General features: G+C 40.3%; 1 protein-coding gene across 4 annotated transcripts in view; it reads right to left on the minus strand.

The window, feature by feature from the left end:
- Positions 1 to 14,818, minus strand: part of CASP8AP2 (caspase 8 associated protein 2) — a 44,956-nt gene that overhangs the window by 27,947 nt on the left and 2,191 nt on the right. For all 4 annotated transcript variants that reach the window (XM_082405896.1, XM_082405898.1, XM_082405899.1 and 1 more), the window contains exon 2: positions 118 to 200. In XM_082405896.1, coding sequence (XP_082262022.1) covers positions 118 to 200 — 83 coding nt within the window. The remainder of the gene's footprint in view (positions 1 to 117; positions 201 to 14,818) is intronic.

Consider the following 14,818-nt stretch of genomic DNA (forward strand, 5'->3'; position numbering starts at 1 on the left):
AATTCATTTATGTGCGGGGAGAAAAAGTTGATAATGACAGTGTTTTCAATGAGAATAACTAAATGACTTTGTAATTAAATAAGTAAACTTAGAAAGACAATTAAAATGAGCTCTTACCAGAAAAGACATCAAATAAACTTGTTCCATCACCATTGTCATCATCTGCTGCCATGATCCTATTTCTTTTTGATAGTCGCCATCTAAAGTATTAAATATAAATATTCTCCACTGTTAAAATCAACCTCACAATTCAGAGACTAAACTTAGCTTTAAGTTAAAAGACAACTTTCAAATTTGGACACACTGACAATGTTCACTCTATTGTGATTTTTTTTTTTTTTAATATCTAACATTTTCCAAAAGCTAAAACTAGAAAACAGCAATCTTAAACTTGCTGATATGGTTAACTCATGCCACAAAGTAAATGATGCTAATTTTATAAAGTAGACCAAAATATAAATTAACTTGTATACTTAAATAAGCCAACTATCATAAAAGTGCAACTATATGGTGAGTTCTGTGAGTCCTCTTAGCAAATCATCAAACCTGGTGGTGATCTTGGGGACTCTAGACACACGTGTTTTCACCAATAAGGGAGTAAGATGGGCAAAGAGTGAAGAGTTCAATACTATACTAGGTTGGTAAAGGTGTGGGAAAAGAGTGATGTATATACTCTAATACATCAAGTGTATACTGGTACAAGCTCTATGGAGGCAATATGGCAATAGCTATCAAGTTTCTAAATGCAAACACTCTTTGACCCAACAATTTCATATCTAGTAATTTGCTCTACAGATATACAAGCACATGATCACAAAAATGCATATACCAGAATATTCAATGTAGCACTGTTTGTAGCAGCAAGACTAGAAGCAACGTAAGAATCCAAAGCAGTAAAAAAAAAAAAAAAAAAAAAAATCTGACTTATCTGACATTCTCCATTCTGCCCGTAAAATACATGAATGTTGCCTATGGTCAAAGAACTATGGCCACTGTGGCTCCTTGGGGTCACTAAGGCTACCTGTGCCTGCACACTTCTGCTCCCACCAACTGAGATAGTCACTTACCAACAACCAGGTGCATTTATTATCAAACCCAATTATGTTTATTTCCTTATTTTTCTAAGTAATAGTATGATGAAAGATTACATTACCAAAGGGAGTTATTTTCCAGTGAAAACTAGGCTGAATGTTCTGGAAAGACTAAAAGGCGAGTAGCAAGACACTTACAGTTGCTGTCAAATCAAGTAAGGGTGAGATAATCCAAAATACTGGAAAAGAAAATCTAGTCTGTACTCAGACTGACTCAGAAGTATCGAATTTCTTACTCTAATGAAGAAAGGGCTGGAAATCATAAGCAACGTCTTATGGGTGTGCAAGAAAGAAGTCAGAGCTCTAACCATTGGATGTATACTCAAAGAAAAGGTCGTGGTTCTACCACAACAAATACAATTTATATATTATTCCTTTAAATAAAATTAAGGTATATGTATATCATTTTTTCTTCATTCCCCACATTCCCCATTTTTTCCAAATAGCTGAGTTGATTAATCAACTGTTATAATATAGCTTGTGCAATAATTACAAAAGGCACAAATGGCATAACCACATTTGGCAAATAACACAACTGACTCTTGGTAAAGCAAAACTCAACTGATGGAGCAGAAACTCACAGGCTTCCTGACGGTAATCAACTCCTAGCTGTAAACTGTCACACGGAGAGGGGAGCATCAGTCAATGGGTTTTTTACAAAATGGAGATCAATTAATCTAAAGATTTGGTTAAAAAGATGAATCGGTTAAACTGATCAAATAGATCAAAGCTTTCATTGCATCTCATTTCACACAGTTTTAGTTTTTACTACTAAAAAAGGATTCTACTTGTCTTGGTAAATTAAAACTGGGAAATACAAGAGATCTAACAAATCCTGGATCTTTTGTTCCTCATCTGTCTTAAATTTTCTCCAATTGTTCACGGGATCTTTGTCTCCAAACCTTAATTTCTAGGCCCCTATCACCAAATATATATATATATATATTTTTTATATATATATATTAATTACTTATAAATTTAAGAGAAAGTGACCATTTCTTAGTCACATCATATGTAGCATTATGAGATCTTCAAAATTGTTTCTGAGAATATATCTACATAGTAACATAAAGAAGTTGTCAAAAGAATATATGTGGTTTCTCACTATGTACTATACATAAAGTTAAAGGAATTGTGGCAATTATGATGTCTCTTTATTCCATATCTACCCTGTGTGATAATGGAGGTAAGCCTTGAAAATATTTCTCTTTTGCTAACCGGTACTACGTACAGCCTTGTCACTAGAGAGTGCTGGAGGGAGACTGGAAAGGAAGCCAGTTTCTCCTCCTAGTTTCAATGTGCCTGGTTAGCCAGGCTCCTGCAGGGCAAAGCTTTCTCCAGCATTCAGTTCCTGCAGTAGACAGTTTCTCCAGCACTAGGTTCCCGCAAGGGCACAATTTTTCTGCATGCTTGCCTCCTATACGTAAGGTTGCTATTACAATGGGCTCCTGCAGGACACAGCTTTCTCCTGCTAGGCTCATGGAGAGGGCAGCTTCTCCAACTCTTGGATCCCACAGCACCTGACAGCCAGCAGCATCCAGGAGCTTCCCCATGCACCTCCTGGCCAGATTCAAAGCAAGGTCACTAGAAAGGCACTTAGCAACTTCTCCACCATCCAATTAGCCCTGGCCACACTCTTTCCAATGAGGGGGAGACAGCTCTTCTTTGGATGATCTATCTCAGCCCTAAAGGTAGTGGCTGATCCTTATATCTGCTATTCCTACATTCCTTAGGGTTATCTTTAACTCTTTACTAAACAATTCCCAGTTATTCCAACCCTCTGTTAATAATGCTTTCTCTTTTCAAATTACCATGTGGTTTCTGTCTCCTGATTGGACCTTGTCTGATACAGGTAAGCACTCACAATAGAGGTTTTAACACACTCTTCTCTGCTAATAAAGCAGTTAAAGAGATTTAAAGATACAGCTCTGAACACAAAATTGACAGGTTTGATCTGATGATTTTTACTGATATATTACCTACAGTAAAAGAACTTATATTACTTTCAAGCATATTTATAAAAACTGACACTATATCATAATAGAGCTAGTTTCAACAAATTTCATAAAAGTGCTTTTATCAATAAAATTTGAAATTAACAGTGCATTTTCAAATTTCCCAATTCCTTTAGAAATTTATAAACATAGGTCAAAGAACAAACATTAATGGAAACTGGGAAATACATAGAACTAAATAACAATGAATACACCACAGAACAAAATATTTGTGGGGTACAATCAAAATAGTACTTTTAGAGGAAAAGTTATAGCATTAAATAAATTTATAGGAAAAGAATACAAAATATTGAGGTCAACATTCAACTCAAGAAAAAGAACAAAGTAAACTGAAAGAAAGAAACACATAAAAAAGAGAAATTAATAAAAAGAAACAAACACTACAAAGATGAATAAAAATAAACACTGGCTCTTTGAAAAGACAAATCAAATAGGCATATGCCTGGCAAAACTAATAAAGAAAAAGAAAGAAGGCACAAACATTAGGAATAAAAAAGGAGTGACAGCTTCACATATAGCAGAGATTAAGTTATTAACAAAATATATTTGAAAGTTCAATGAAATGGATAGTTTTTTAGAAAAATGTAACTTGCCAAAACTGAAGAAACAGAAAATATGTACACATCTAGGAGGATTAAATTATTTGATACAGTAATTAATCTACTCATAAAGAAACTACTAAACCCAGACAGTTTTACAGGTGAATCCTATCATACCTTCAAAGAACAGATAAACCATAATCTATCCCAGACAACAGATAGGAAAAAAAGAAGGCTGAGAGACAAATAAGTTTATAAGGTTAGTATAGTCTAGACATCAAAACTGGGCAAAGATAGGGCAAAACAGGAAAATTACAAGACAGGAAAACTACAAGTCAATCTTTCTTACGAACATACGAATAGCCTTTAAAAAAAAATTAGCCAGCTGCAGCCAGCAAGACATTAAACAAAAAAGAAAAACAAAAATACACTACGGGGGCTTCCCTGGTGGCACAGTGGTTGAGAATCTGCCTGCCAATGCAGGGGACACGGGTTCGAGCCCTGGTCTGGGAAGATCCCACATGCCGCGGAGTGGCTGGGCCCGTGAGCCACAATTGCTGAGCCTGCGCGTCTGGAGCCTGTGCTCCACAACAGGAGAGGCTGCGATAGTGAGAGGCCCGCGCACTGCGATGAAGAGTGGTCCCCACTTGCCACAACTGGGGAGAGCCCTCGCGCAGAAACGAAGACCCAACACAGCCATAAATAAATAAATAAATAAATAAATAAATAAAAATACACTACGGGGCTTCTCTGGTGGCGCAGTGGTTGAGAGTCTGCCTGCTAGTGCAGGGAACACAGGTTCGAGCCCTGGTCTGGGAGGATCCCACATGCCGCGGAGCAACTGGGCCCGTGAGCCACAACTGCTGAGCCTGTGTGTCTGGAGCCTGTGCTCCGCAGCGGGAGAGGCCGCGATAGTGAGAGGCCCGCGCACCGCGATGAAGAGTGGCCCCCGCTCGCCGCAACTGGGGAAAGCACTCGCACAGAAACGAAGACCCAACACAGCCAAAAATAAATTAATTAATTAATAATAAAAAAAAAATACACTACGGACAAGTAAGATTTATCCCCAAAAATGCTAGGATAGTATAGCATTAAAAACTCAATTCATATAAGCACTGTCTTCTAGTTGATAAAGTTGCTTCCCAGCAGGGTATGAGTTGTTAGTTCTGATACTGTTATATGTGTATATTGGAATTGAACAATTTAAATAGATGGGTGGTAGATGGTGGGAGCCAGGTTTCTTGCTACTGAAGTGGAAGGTTACAGAAAAGCAAGAGAACACACTAAAAATGATCCCTGTGGTAATGGATTATAGTTGAAGACATCAGTAAGAACTCACATTTAACTTAACATAGATACAGATGAATATACACAGAAATATTTACAGGTATATGTATATACATGAGTTAGTAGACACATATGTACTATTTCTTTGCTCCACCAGCAAAGCAGCAATAAGCACAACAAGTATCCATATCTTGGCTTCTAATACTATTCTCCATTAAGATGGACCAGGGCTTCTTGAAGAAATGGCTGATTCTAAGACAGGGGCAGAAAATGCACAAGATGAACATGGAGCATCTTACAGTGCAAGAAAGTAAGGAAGAGTCAAAAAAAACCAAAAAACAAAAAAACTAACAGAGGTATGTCAAAGAGGCACTGGAACCAACTGAAAGAGCTCTCAATAGCCAAAGCTGGAACAATTTGAGCAACAAATTAAAATAGTACTGGATTATAACCCACAGCATAAAATAAACATACATGGTCCACACTGATATAAGTAAATTAGTAAATGGAGAAGAAACAAATCTTCCATGCAGAATTCCAAATAAATTATGCTGATACTCCACTCTAAAGCAGGCAGGGCCTAACTTCCCACTCCTCAAATGAGGGCTGTGCACTGTGACTTATTTCCAAAGAGTAGAGTATGGAATTGGGTGGGGGGCTAACTTTATGGTGAAGAAACCTGACAAACATCACTTCAGTCAAATGATCAAGCCAACATCAACAGTCATAAATCATGTTGATAATATGTACTCTTGATATGATATGATGAAAATGGCACTTCACCTTTGATCTTCCCAAAACCCATAATCTCAGTCTATTGATGAGATAAACATCAAATTCTAATTAGAGGAGCATCCTACAATATACCTGTCTAGTACTCCTCAAAACTGCTAAGGACACCAAAAACAAGGAATGAGAGAAAATGCCACAGTCGAGAGGAGCCCAAGAAGACATGACAACTAAATGTAATATCGTGTCCTGAAACAAAAAAAAGGATAGATATTGGGTAAAAATAAAGGAAATCTGAATAAACTATGGACTTCAATTAATAATAATGTATCAATTTTTTCATTAATTATAAGAAATTATCGTAAGATATTAATAGCAGCAAAAACTGGGGGGTGTAGGGTGACATATGGGGATTCTCTGTACTTCCTTATTTTTCTGTAAATCGAAAACTGATCCAATAATAGTCTACTAACTAAAAATTAGTATATTTCATGCTAGATTAGAAAAGAAAAAATATGATCATCTCAACATCTGCACAGGAAGGGCATACGATAAAGTTCAACACTAACTATCAGCAAAGTTGCAGTTTATGAAAGTTTAAGATGGGACCTTTCAGGAATTCCTTTGAGGTCCAGTGGTTAGGACTCTGACTCTATGCTTACACCACAGGCGGCACGGGTTCGAGAACTAAGATCCCACATGCTGGGCAGCGTGGCCAAGAAAAAAAAGATGGGAACTTTCATAAACTGATAGAAGACATATTTATACTAAATAAAAACAAAGCCCCTCACATTGGGACTTCCCTGGTGGCGCAGTGATTAAGAGTCCACCTGCCAATTCAGGAGACATGGGTTCAAGCCCTGGGCTGGAAAGATCCCACATGCCGCAGAGCAGCTAAGCCCATGCGCCACAACTACTGAGCCTGTGCTCTAGAGCCCACGAGCCACAACTACTGAGCCTGTGTGCCACAACTACTGAAGCCCACGTGCCTAGAGCCCATGCTCCAGAACAAGAGAAGCCACTGCAATGAGAAGCCCGTGCACCGCAATGAAGAGTAGCCCCCGCTCGCCGCAACTAGAGAAAGCCCGTGCGCATCAACAAAGACCCAATGCAGCCAAAAATAAATAAATAAATAAATTTACTTATTTAAAAAAAACAAAACCCTCATGTTAATCATCATGCACGATGTTGAAACCATAGAAGCATCTCCTTCAAAGTCAAGCTTGCTTCTATTAGCAAAAAGAGTAAAACATGAAATGAGACAGAACTGGAAAGGAAGAAGCAAAGCTGCCATTATTCACACTATGATCACCTATGCAGAAAATCTACAAATTATTAGAACTGGTAAGAGTTTCTCAAAGTCGCTGAATGTAAGATTATACACTAAAAGCAACAGGTTTCCTATATGACAGCAAACAGTTTTTAAACATAACTGATAAGAAGGTATTATTTACAACAACAAAACTATAAGGTACATAGGAATTCATCTAATACAAGACCTTTATGGAGAAAATAATAAAAGATCTAAATCAGAGATTTGAAAACCTTTTCTTCTTCTTTTTTTTTTTTCTGGCCATGCCGTGAGGCATGCGGGATCCTAGTTCCCCGACCAGGGATTGGACCTGCCCCCTACAGTGGAAGTGCAGAGTCCTAACCACTGGACCTCCAGGGACGTCCCCTGAAAACCTTTTCTTCTTAAAGGGTCAGGAAGTAGGCATTATATGCTTGTACCATCTGGTCTGTCACAAGGACTTAACTCTGCTGCTGTAGCTCCAAAACAACCATAGACAACTCGTAAATGAATAGAGGCAGCTGTGTTCCAATAAAACTTTATTTACAAGAACAGGCAGCCTACCTCTGCTCTAAATGACAAAATATGTCTCAATCATCTTTAGGAAAACTCAACATCAAGATTGGCAAATTCTCCCTAACTTTATCAACTCAGTGCAATCCCAAACTTAACAAGCTGACCATAAAATTCAAATTGAAGTGCAAAGGGCCTAGGAGAGTCAGGACATATTTTATTTTGATGGGGAGAGAGTAAATTTTTTATTGAAGTATAACATAAAAATAGAAAAAAGCACAAATCATAAGTAGACAGTCCTATATTTTTCACATACTGAACACATCCACGGAATTACCACTCAGATCAAGAAACAGACCATTACCAGCACGCTAGAAGTACTCTTTGGGCCCCCTTAAAGCCACTATCCCCTCCCAAATGTTGGCAAAAATGTGTGGAGAATAAAAGCATACACATTGCCAAGGACTTGCTTGGTAGGAGGGGAAGGACTTGCATGTCAATGGAGGAGAGGGAGGTATCTGTGGAGATCTCTGTAGATTCCAAATGAGAATATTAACCTTGGAGGAAAGGCAGACATGGAGAACTGTAAATAAAACAGCCTAGTTGAAACAGACCTCAGAGCAGGATTGGGAGACAAAACTAAAATTTCATCAGTGTCAAACAGAAGATACTAAATGTCAAACCAACGTATCTGGTCTTGAACTTCCAGAAGATAAGAGCACTGAAGGTTGCTGAGTTAGTACATTGGTATAAAGAAAGGAAAGAGGAAGGCTAATGTGTGGAATGAACTGGAAAGACAAAAGTATAGGAAAAGAAACTGGGAGGGAGGCTACTATAAAAGTCCACGTGATAAGACTTAACCCAAGACGGAGACAGTCAGAACGAAAAGAGTGATTACATGAGGCATAATAATGGAAGAAAGTAAATTACGTAAGTGCCTGGATATGGAAAATATAAACTATCATCTCCTGCCTCAATTCACTCTCAAGCTAAAAGCTTCCATTATCTTTGACTCTTTCTTAGCACCACACTCACCTTCAAGCAGTCACAAATTCTTAGTGATTTTTAAGTCTCTCAAATTTAGTGTCTCCTTTGCACTCAGTCACTGTTCCAGTTTCAGATACAATTATTTCTCACTTAAATTATTATAAAAGTCTCCTAGCTAGTTTCTACACTACCAATATCTTTTTCCTCTTACCATTTTCCACACTGAGGCCAAAATCAACCCTGTTTATGTCTAGCTTGTGTTTCTCTCCCAGGTCAGAAACCTTCAACAGCTACCCCAAATAAAATTATCAAGTTGAGCTTCCCTAGCGCATAAACCCAAGGCCTTTCTAGAAATGTCTATGAGTGCTTTTCTACTTCTCACTGTTCCCCTCACACACTCCAGCCACAGCCACCACAGCACGTTTCTGTAATGCAAGTTAGCACATACATTATTGAGAAATAGAGAAATGATGTCAGTATAACCCAGAAATTACGTTGGTTCAGATGGGGTTCTTTCCCAGGATGTTAAAGTTTTGCACCATTAATGAACAGCAGCTAAACACAGCAAGCAAGAAGGAATCTAGTCCTGTACGTGCCACCCTTACCCTAGATACCCATCACTCCCCTTTCTTCCTCTAGTCTCAGTACAGCCGCAGGCTCTGTCTTCCATGGGCTTAAGCTTGGTTTCCCTCAATCTTTGTGGGAAGGAGGATGGGGGACAAAGCCAGACACAAGGCAATGAGCCAGAGCCATCCAGTCCAGCGTCACAAGATTTCACATGAAGCCTGCATCTGCCTCTGTACCTACAACCTCTGATGTTTATGTCCCTCTTCTTGTTGCCGCAATCCTTCCTTATTCCTCCTTCCATCAAGCTATCTTCATCCTTATTTTTCTTGAGGAAAAGACCTATATTTACTGAGATACTTATTTACTAGGAATTTAACATGTCTTTTAACTGTGCCGATATTTTAATTACAATTGATATTGTTCCTGTTGCTGCTCCAGTAATATGAGTAGATAGGCTTTGAGTATTCTGCTCCTATTTTTCCCATAAACCCTGTTTTAGTGAGTGATTTTGCAGAAGTAAAGGTTTTTCAAGAATACATATAACATCAGAGCAGAAATATCTGTACTTGCAGTTCCTGAAATATGCCATGTACTTCAACTCCACAATATCTTGCTCATTCTGTTTCCTCACCTGGACTGCTCATCCCCTTCCCAAACCCAGCTACCACGCAAAAAATAAATTAGGGACTTCCCTGGTGGCACAGTGGTTGAAAGTCCGTCTGCCAATGCAGGGGACACGGGTTCGAGCCCTGGTCCGGGAAGATCCCACATGCCGCGGAGCAACTAAGCCCATGCACCACAACTACTGAGCCTGCGTTCTAGAGCCTGCGCGCCACAACTACTGAGCCCACGAGCCACAACTACTGAAGCCCGCACGCCTAGAGCCTGTGCTCCGCAACAAGAGAAGCCACTGCAATGAGAAGCCCACGCACTGCAACTTAAGAGTAGCCCCCGCTCACCGCAACTAGAGAAAGCCCACACGTAGCGACAAAGACCCAATGCAGCCAAAAAAAAAAACTATTTAGAGGCATAGTTAATTCCCAATCCCTTATTCTATCAACATGCTGAACATGTCATTATTGCATTTACCAATCTCTACTGGAATCATCTGCCTTCTAAAGTTTTCCTTAAACTTTAACATGCATCAGAAAATCCTGGAGAAGTTTCGTAAGGCACAGCATTAAGATCACAATGCTTGTGATGGCCCCAGGGACTGAAGGCAGGGTCTGGCCCCTGCAAACTCCTCTCCCTGACTCTTCCTCTAGTGCCTCTTTCAGGTGCTCACATGCACATTGGTCCTTCCTGCCTCAGGAAATTTGCAGATGCTGTTCCTTCTACCTAAATAAGCTCTTCACCACCATCACCTAGTTCTCTCCCCTAAATCGGTTAGACTTCAGCTCAGATGTCACTTCTTCCAGGAGATCCTCCCTGTCTCCTGTCTCCCTCTCTTCACCAGCCTGATGGGGCCATGGTAGGCCTATCCCAAGATCCCCAAGGACCTTGTAGGTTATGTTAAAGCATTTACTCTTCTATCTAGAAGAGAACAGGGAGCCACCAAAGTGTTGCCAGCCAGGAAAAATAAGATCAAATATGCTGGTAGGTCTGGGGCTAGAGAATTACGAACAGCAGCAAGCAGCTTACTTGGGACACAGATGACCCTTGCTCAGCAAGCAGTGGCCTCATCCTACCTCCCCAGGGGATCTCCAGTAATTCCCTATGGTAGTGTTTTCCAGAATGGGGCATGACTATCACCGGGGGCTCTAGGGATAATTTTAGTGGCATATAACCAAATATTTTTCAAAGATTAACATATTTATTTCAATGGGGATTCAAAAATAAAACTTGCATTCTAAACCCATGATTTCATGGCTATTATTGCTTAGGACAAACTTCATGAGGTTGATACTCAACTGACTAACTAAAGCTTGGGGCCTCTTGCTCAAGTCAAACTTGCCAAGTACCCTGAAAAATCCCTCCACTTCTTTCTCTATACAACTCTCCTGCCTGAAATGTCCTTCCAACCCCCTGCTTTGGAAATTCTACATACCTTTCAAGGTCTCAGTTGAATCCCCGCTCAGGAAAGTGGCCTTCAATTAGGGTAGGAGATTCGCATAGTGGTTAAAAACTAAGGCTTATCAAATGTAAATTTTGGACTTTGGGTGATAATCAGGTATCAATGTACCAATGATTGTGTATCAGTGATGTACAAAGTTCACTAATGGTAACAAATGCACCACTCTGGTGTTAGATGTTGATAGAGGGAGGAAGTTGTGTGTTGGCGCAGGAAGCATATGGAAACACTCTACATTTTTGCTCAATTTTACTGTGAACTTAAAAATGCTCTAAAAAATAAAGTCTATTAAAAAAAAGAAAGAAAAGAAAAACCTGGAGAAGTTAAAACACAAGATTTGATGGGCCCACCTCTGAAGTTTCTGATTCAGTAGGTCTGAGGTGAGGCTTGAGAATTTGAATTTCTAAAAAGTTCGCAGGTAATGCTGCTGGGGATCACACTCTGAGAACTGTTATTTTAGACCAGTGCTGTCCAACAGAACTTTCTATGATGATAAAAAATGTTCTATATCTGAGCTGTCCAGTATGGTAGCTACTAGCCACATGTAGCTATTGAGTACATGAAATATGCACAGTGTGAATGACTGTTCGTTTCCTACTGCTGCTCTACCAAATGACCACAAACTTCATGGCTTAACACAAATTTATTACCTTACAGTTCTGGAGGTCGGAAGTCTCACTGGTCTAAAAATCAAGGTTCAGGAGGGCTGCATTCCTTCTGGAGGCTATAGGGGAGAAACTGTTCTTTGCTCTTCCCAGCTTCTAGAAGCTGCCTATGTTCCTTTGCTGGTGGCTCCTTCTCCCACCTTCAAAGCCAATAGTGTGACATCTCCTCACCTCTTGACCTCTGCTTCCATGGTCAGACTTGCTCCCCTCCCCACCTTCCTCATGCTTCTGTCATCACATGGCCTTTCCTGTCACTTACTCTCCTGCTTTCCTCTTAAGGACACTTATGATAATACTGGCCAACTGGATAATCCAGGATACTCTCCCCATTTCAAAATCCTAATCACATCTGCAAAGTTTCTTTTGGCGGGGGGGGGGGGGGGGCGCACCATGTGAGTTGCAGGATCCCAGTTCCCCAACCAGGGATTGAACCCATGCCCCCTGCAGTGGAAGCACAGAGTCCTAACCACTGTACCTCCAAGGAATTCCCTCCAAAGTTTCTTCTGCCATGTAAAGCAACATATTCATAGGTTCCTGGGATTAGAACATGGACATATTGGGGAATCCATTATTTGGCCTAACACACTGAGGTTGATGTTTAAATTGTAATTAATTTTAATTAATTTAAAGTTAAGGGACTTCCCTGGTGGTCCAGCAGTTAAGACTCCACGCTCCCAACGCAGGGGGCCTGGGTTTGATCCCTGGTCAGGGAACTAGATCCCACATGCTGCAACTAAGAATCCGCCACAACTAAAAAGATCCCACATGCCGCAACTAAAGATCCCACACACTGCAAATAAGATCCCACATGCCGCAACTAAGACCCAGCGCAGCCAAAAAGAAAGATGATTAAAAAAAAATTTTAAGTTAAAGAGGGAATTCCCTCTTTAACTTTATTACAATTTAATTATATAATTACAATTGTGGTTATTACAATTTAATAACACATAACTAGCTCTAAATGCTATTGGGCCCTTGTAAAAAGGTATCTGAATATTTCCTAAGGTGACAAGCTCCTAGACATCAATATCTTATTTTCTACAACTGCAAAGCAGTTTGGATTAAACATTTGATGGGCAAACACAAGGAGGTCGGGATAGAGAGCAAGAACTGCCACAAAAAGTAGGGGTACCAGATCAGATTTATAGACTCCTCTGTTGCCCCTCAGTGCTTGAAAATTAGGATATGTTTGTACTAAAAAACAAATCAACAGTCAGCAATAAGATGCTAAAGTTAATAAAGTAAACACATTCCTGTAAGTCCAAGCTCACCAAGTCCAAAACCAAAAAAGATCACCTTTCTATCAACATCTGTCACCTCCTGACATTGCTACTTCTTTAAGTAGCATCCCTACAGATGCTACCCTACAACGCTTCTCCCATGTTTCCTCATTCTTGCTATCGAAATTTGTTTCAGACCCCCACTGTAGCTATCTAGTTATCTCCCCTCTCCAAACACATGTTACACACAACAGTTGGGTTAGTTCTTCCAAAGCAATCCTGCTCATCTCACTTCCTGCTCAAAAACTTTGTATTACTTCCCAATGTCTACTGAATAAAGTCAAGAAAGGCACCTACCTTTCTAGCCCTATCACTCACTATCCCAAGGTTTCCAAAACCCCAAGGTTCAGTGAAACTGGGTTTGTGTTCGTAAACACATTTCCTGACACCATCTCCCCACATCTATCTAAGAGCCCACAAGCAAGCCTGGGTTTGAATACCCAGAGGTTAGAATGTGAGAATTGAGATTTTAGAAAAGTCCAGTGATATAATTATGATACTTGGGCTTCATCCACTACGGAATGAGGGAACCACTGAAGGCTTTTAAAGCAGAGAAATATCATGATCAAATCTGCTTTTCAGACATTCAACTCTAGCAAGAAAAGTATAGAAAATATTAGTGGCAAGGGAGATAGAAAATGCTATTAAAACATGCAGGAGAAGGGTTTCCCTGGTGCAGCAGTAGTTGAGAATCCACCTGCCAATACAGGGGACATGGGTTCGAGCCCTGGTCTGGGAAGATCCCACATGCCACGGAGCAACTAAGCCTGTGCGCCACAACTACTGAGCCTGTGCTCTAGAGTCCGCGAGCCACAACTACTGAAGCCCCTGCGCCTAGAGCCCGTGCTCCACAACGAGAGAAGCCACCGCAATGAGAAGCCCACGCATGGCAACTAAGAGTAGCCCCCGCTTGCCGCAACGAGAGAATGCCCGCACGTAGCAACGAAGACCCAACACAGCCAACAAAAAGTGCAGGAGACAATGAGGGATGATTAAGTTATTAGTAGTGGAAATAAAGACTAGGAGCAGACCTGAAAGATTTCTGTAGCAGAATCAAAAAGATTTAAGGGAAAGGGTATTCAAATATCCAATCTTGCCCATTTCAAAACCACAGCCTGAGCTGTCTTTTCAAAATGAAAATCTGATGTTTCCTCCTCTGCTTAAAACCCTTCAGTGCTTCCAGCTGATCTTAGGTTAAAAAACAAATTTTGTCAAAATTCTTCTTACCAAGCCCTGAGTGACCCGGCCTCTCACCACTCCTCTAGGGTTATTCTGCAGCATTCTCCCCCATTCTCTGCTCTGATCATATTGGCCTTCCTTCAGCTCCTAGAACACACTGTTTGTCCCTCCCACCACAGCGCCTCTGCAGGGAGTGTTCTTTCCTCACTGTTCTCCTTCACTCAACTCATCTGTGTGTCATACTGTGGCTTAAGTAATGTTTGAGCCTTCCCTGGCTACCCTTTCTCTCCACTAGGTCAGGTCCTCTGTTAAATATTCTTATACCACTTTGTCCTTTCTCTACATGGCCTCTTTTCAGTTTATGATGACATTTTTTGTGGAATTCCTAGAGAAATATCCACCTCACCCGCTAGGCTATAAGCTCCACCAAGAACAGGCCTGGCTCTGTTCTCTTCACCATTGTATCCCCAGCTCTCAGCCCAGAGCCTGGCAGGTTGGTAGGTAATAAAAAAATATTTACTAAATTAATCAAAATCCCAATTTGTTACAGACAACTCTGCAGTTCCTAGCTTGAATAACAAGGTAGTCATGCTTTTAACTGAAA

This window comes from Balaenoptera borealis, assembly GCF_965194805.1.
Source record: "Balaenoptera borealis genome assembly, chromosome: 9".
Taxonomy (NCBI): Eukaryota; Metazoa; Chordata; class Mammalia; order Artiodactyla; family Balaenopteridae; genus Balaenoptera; species Balaenoptera borealis.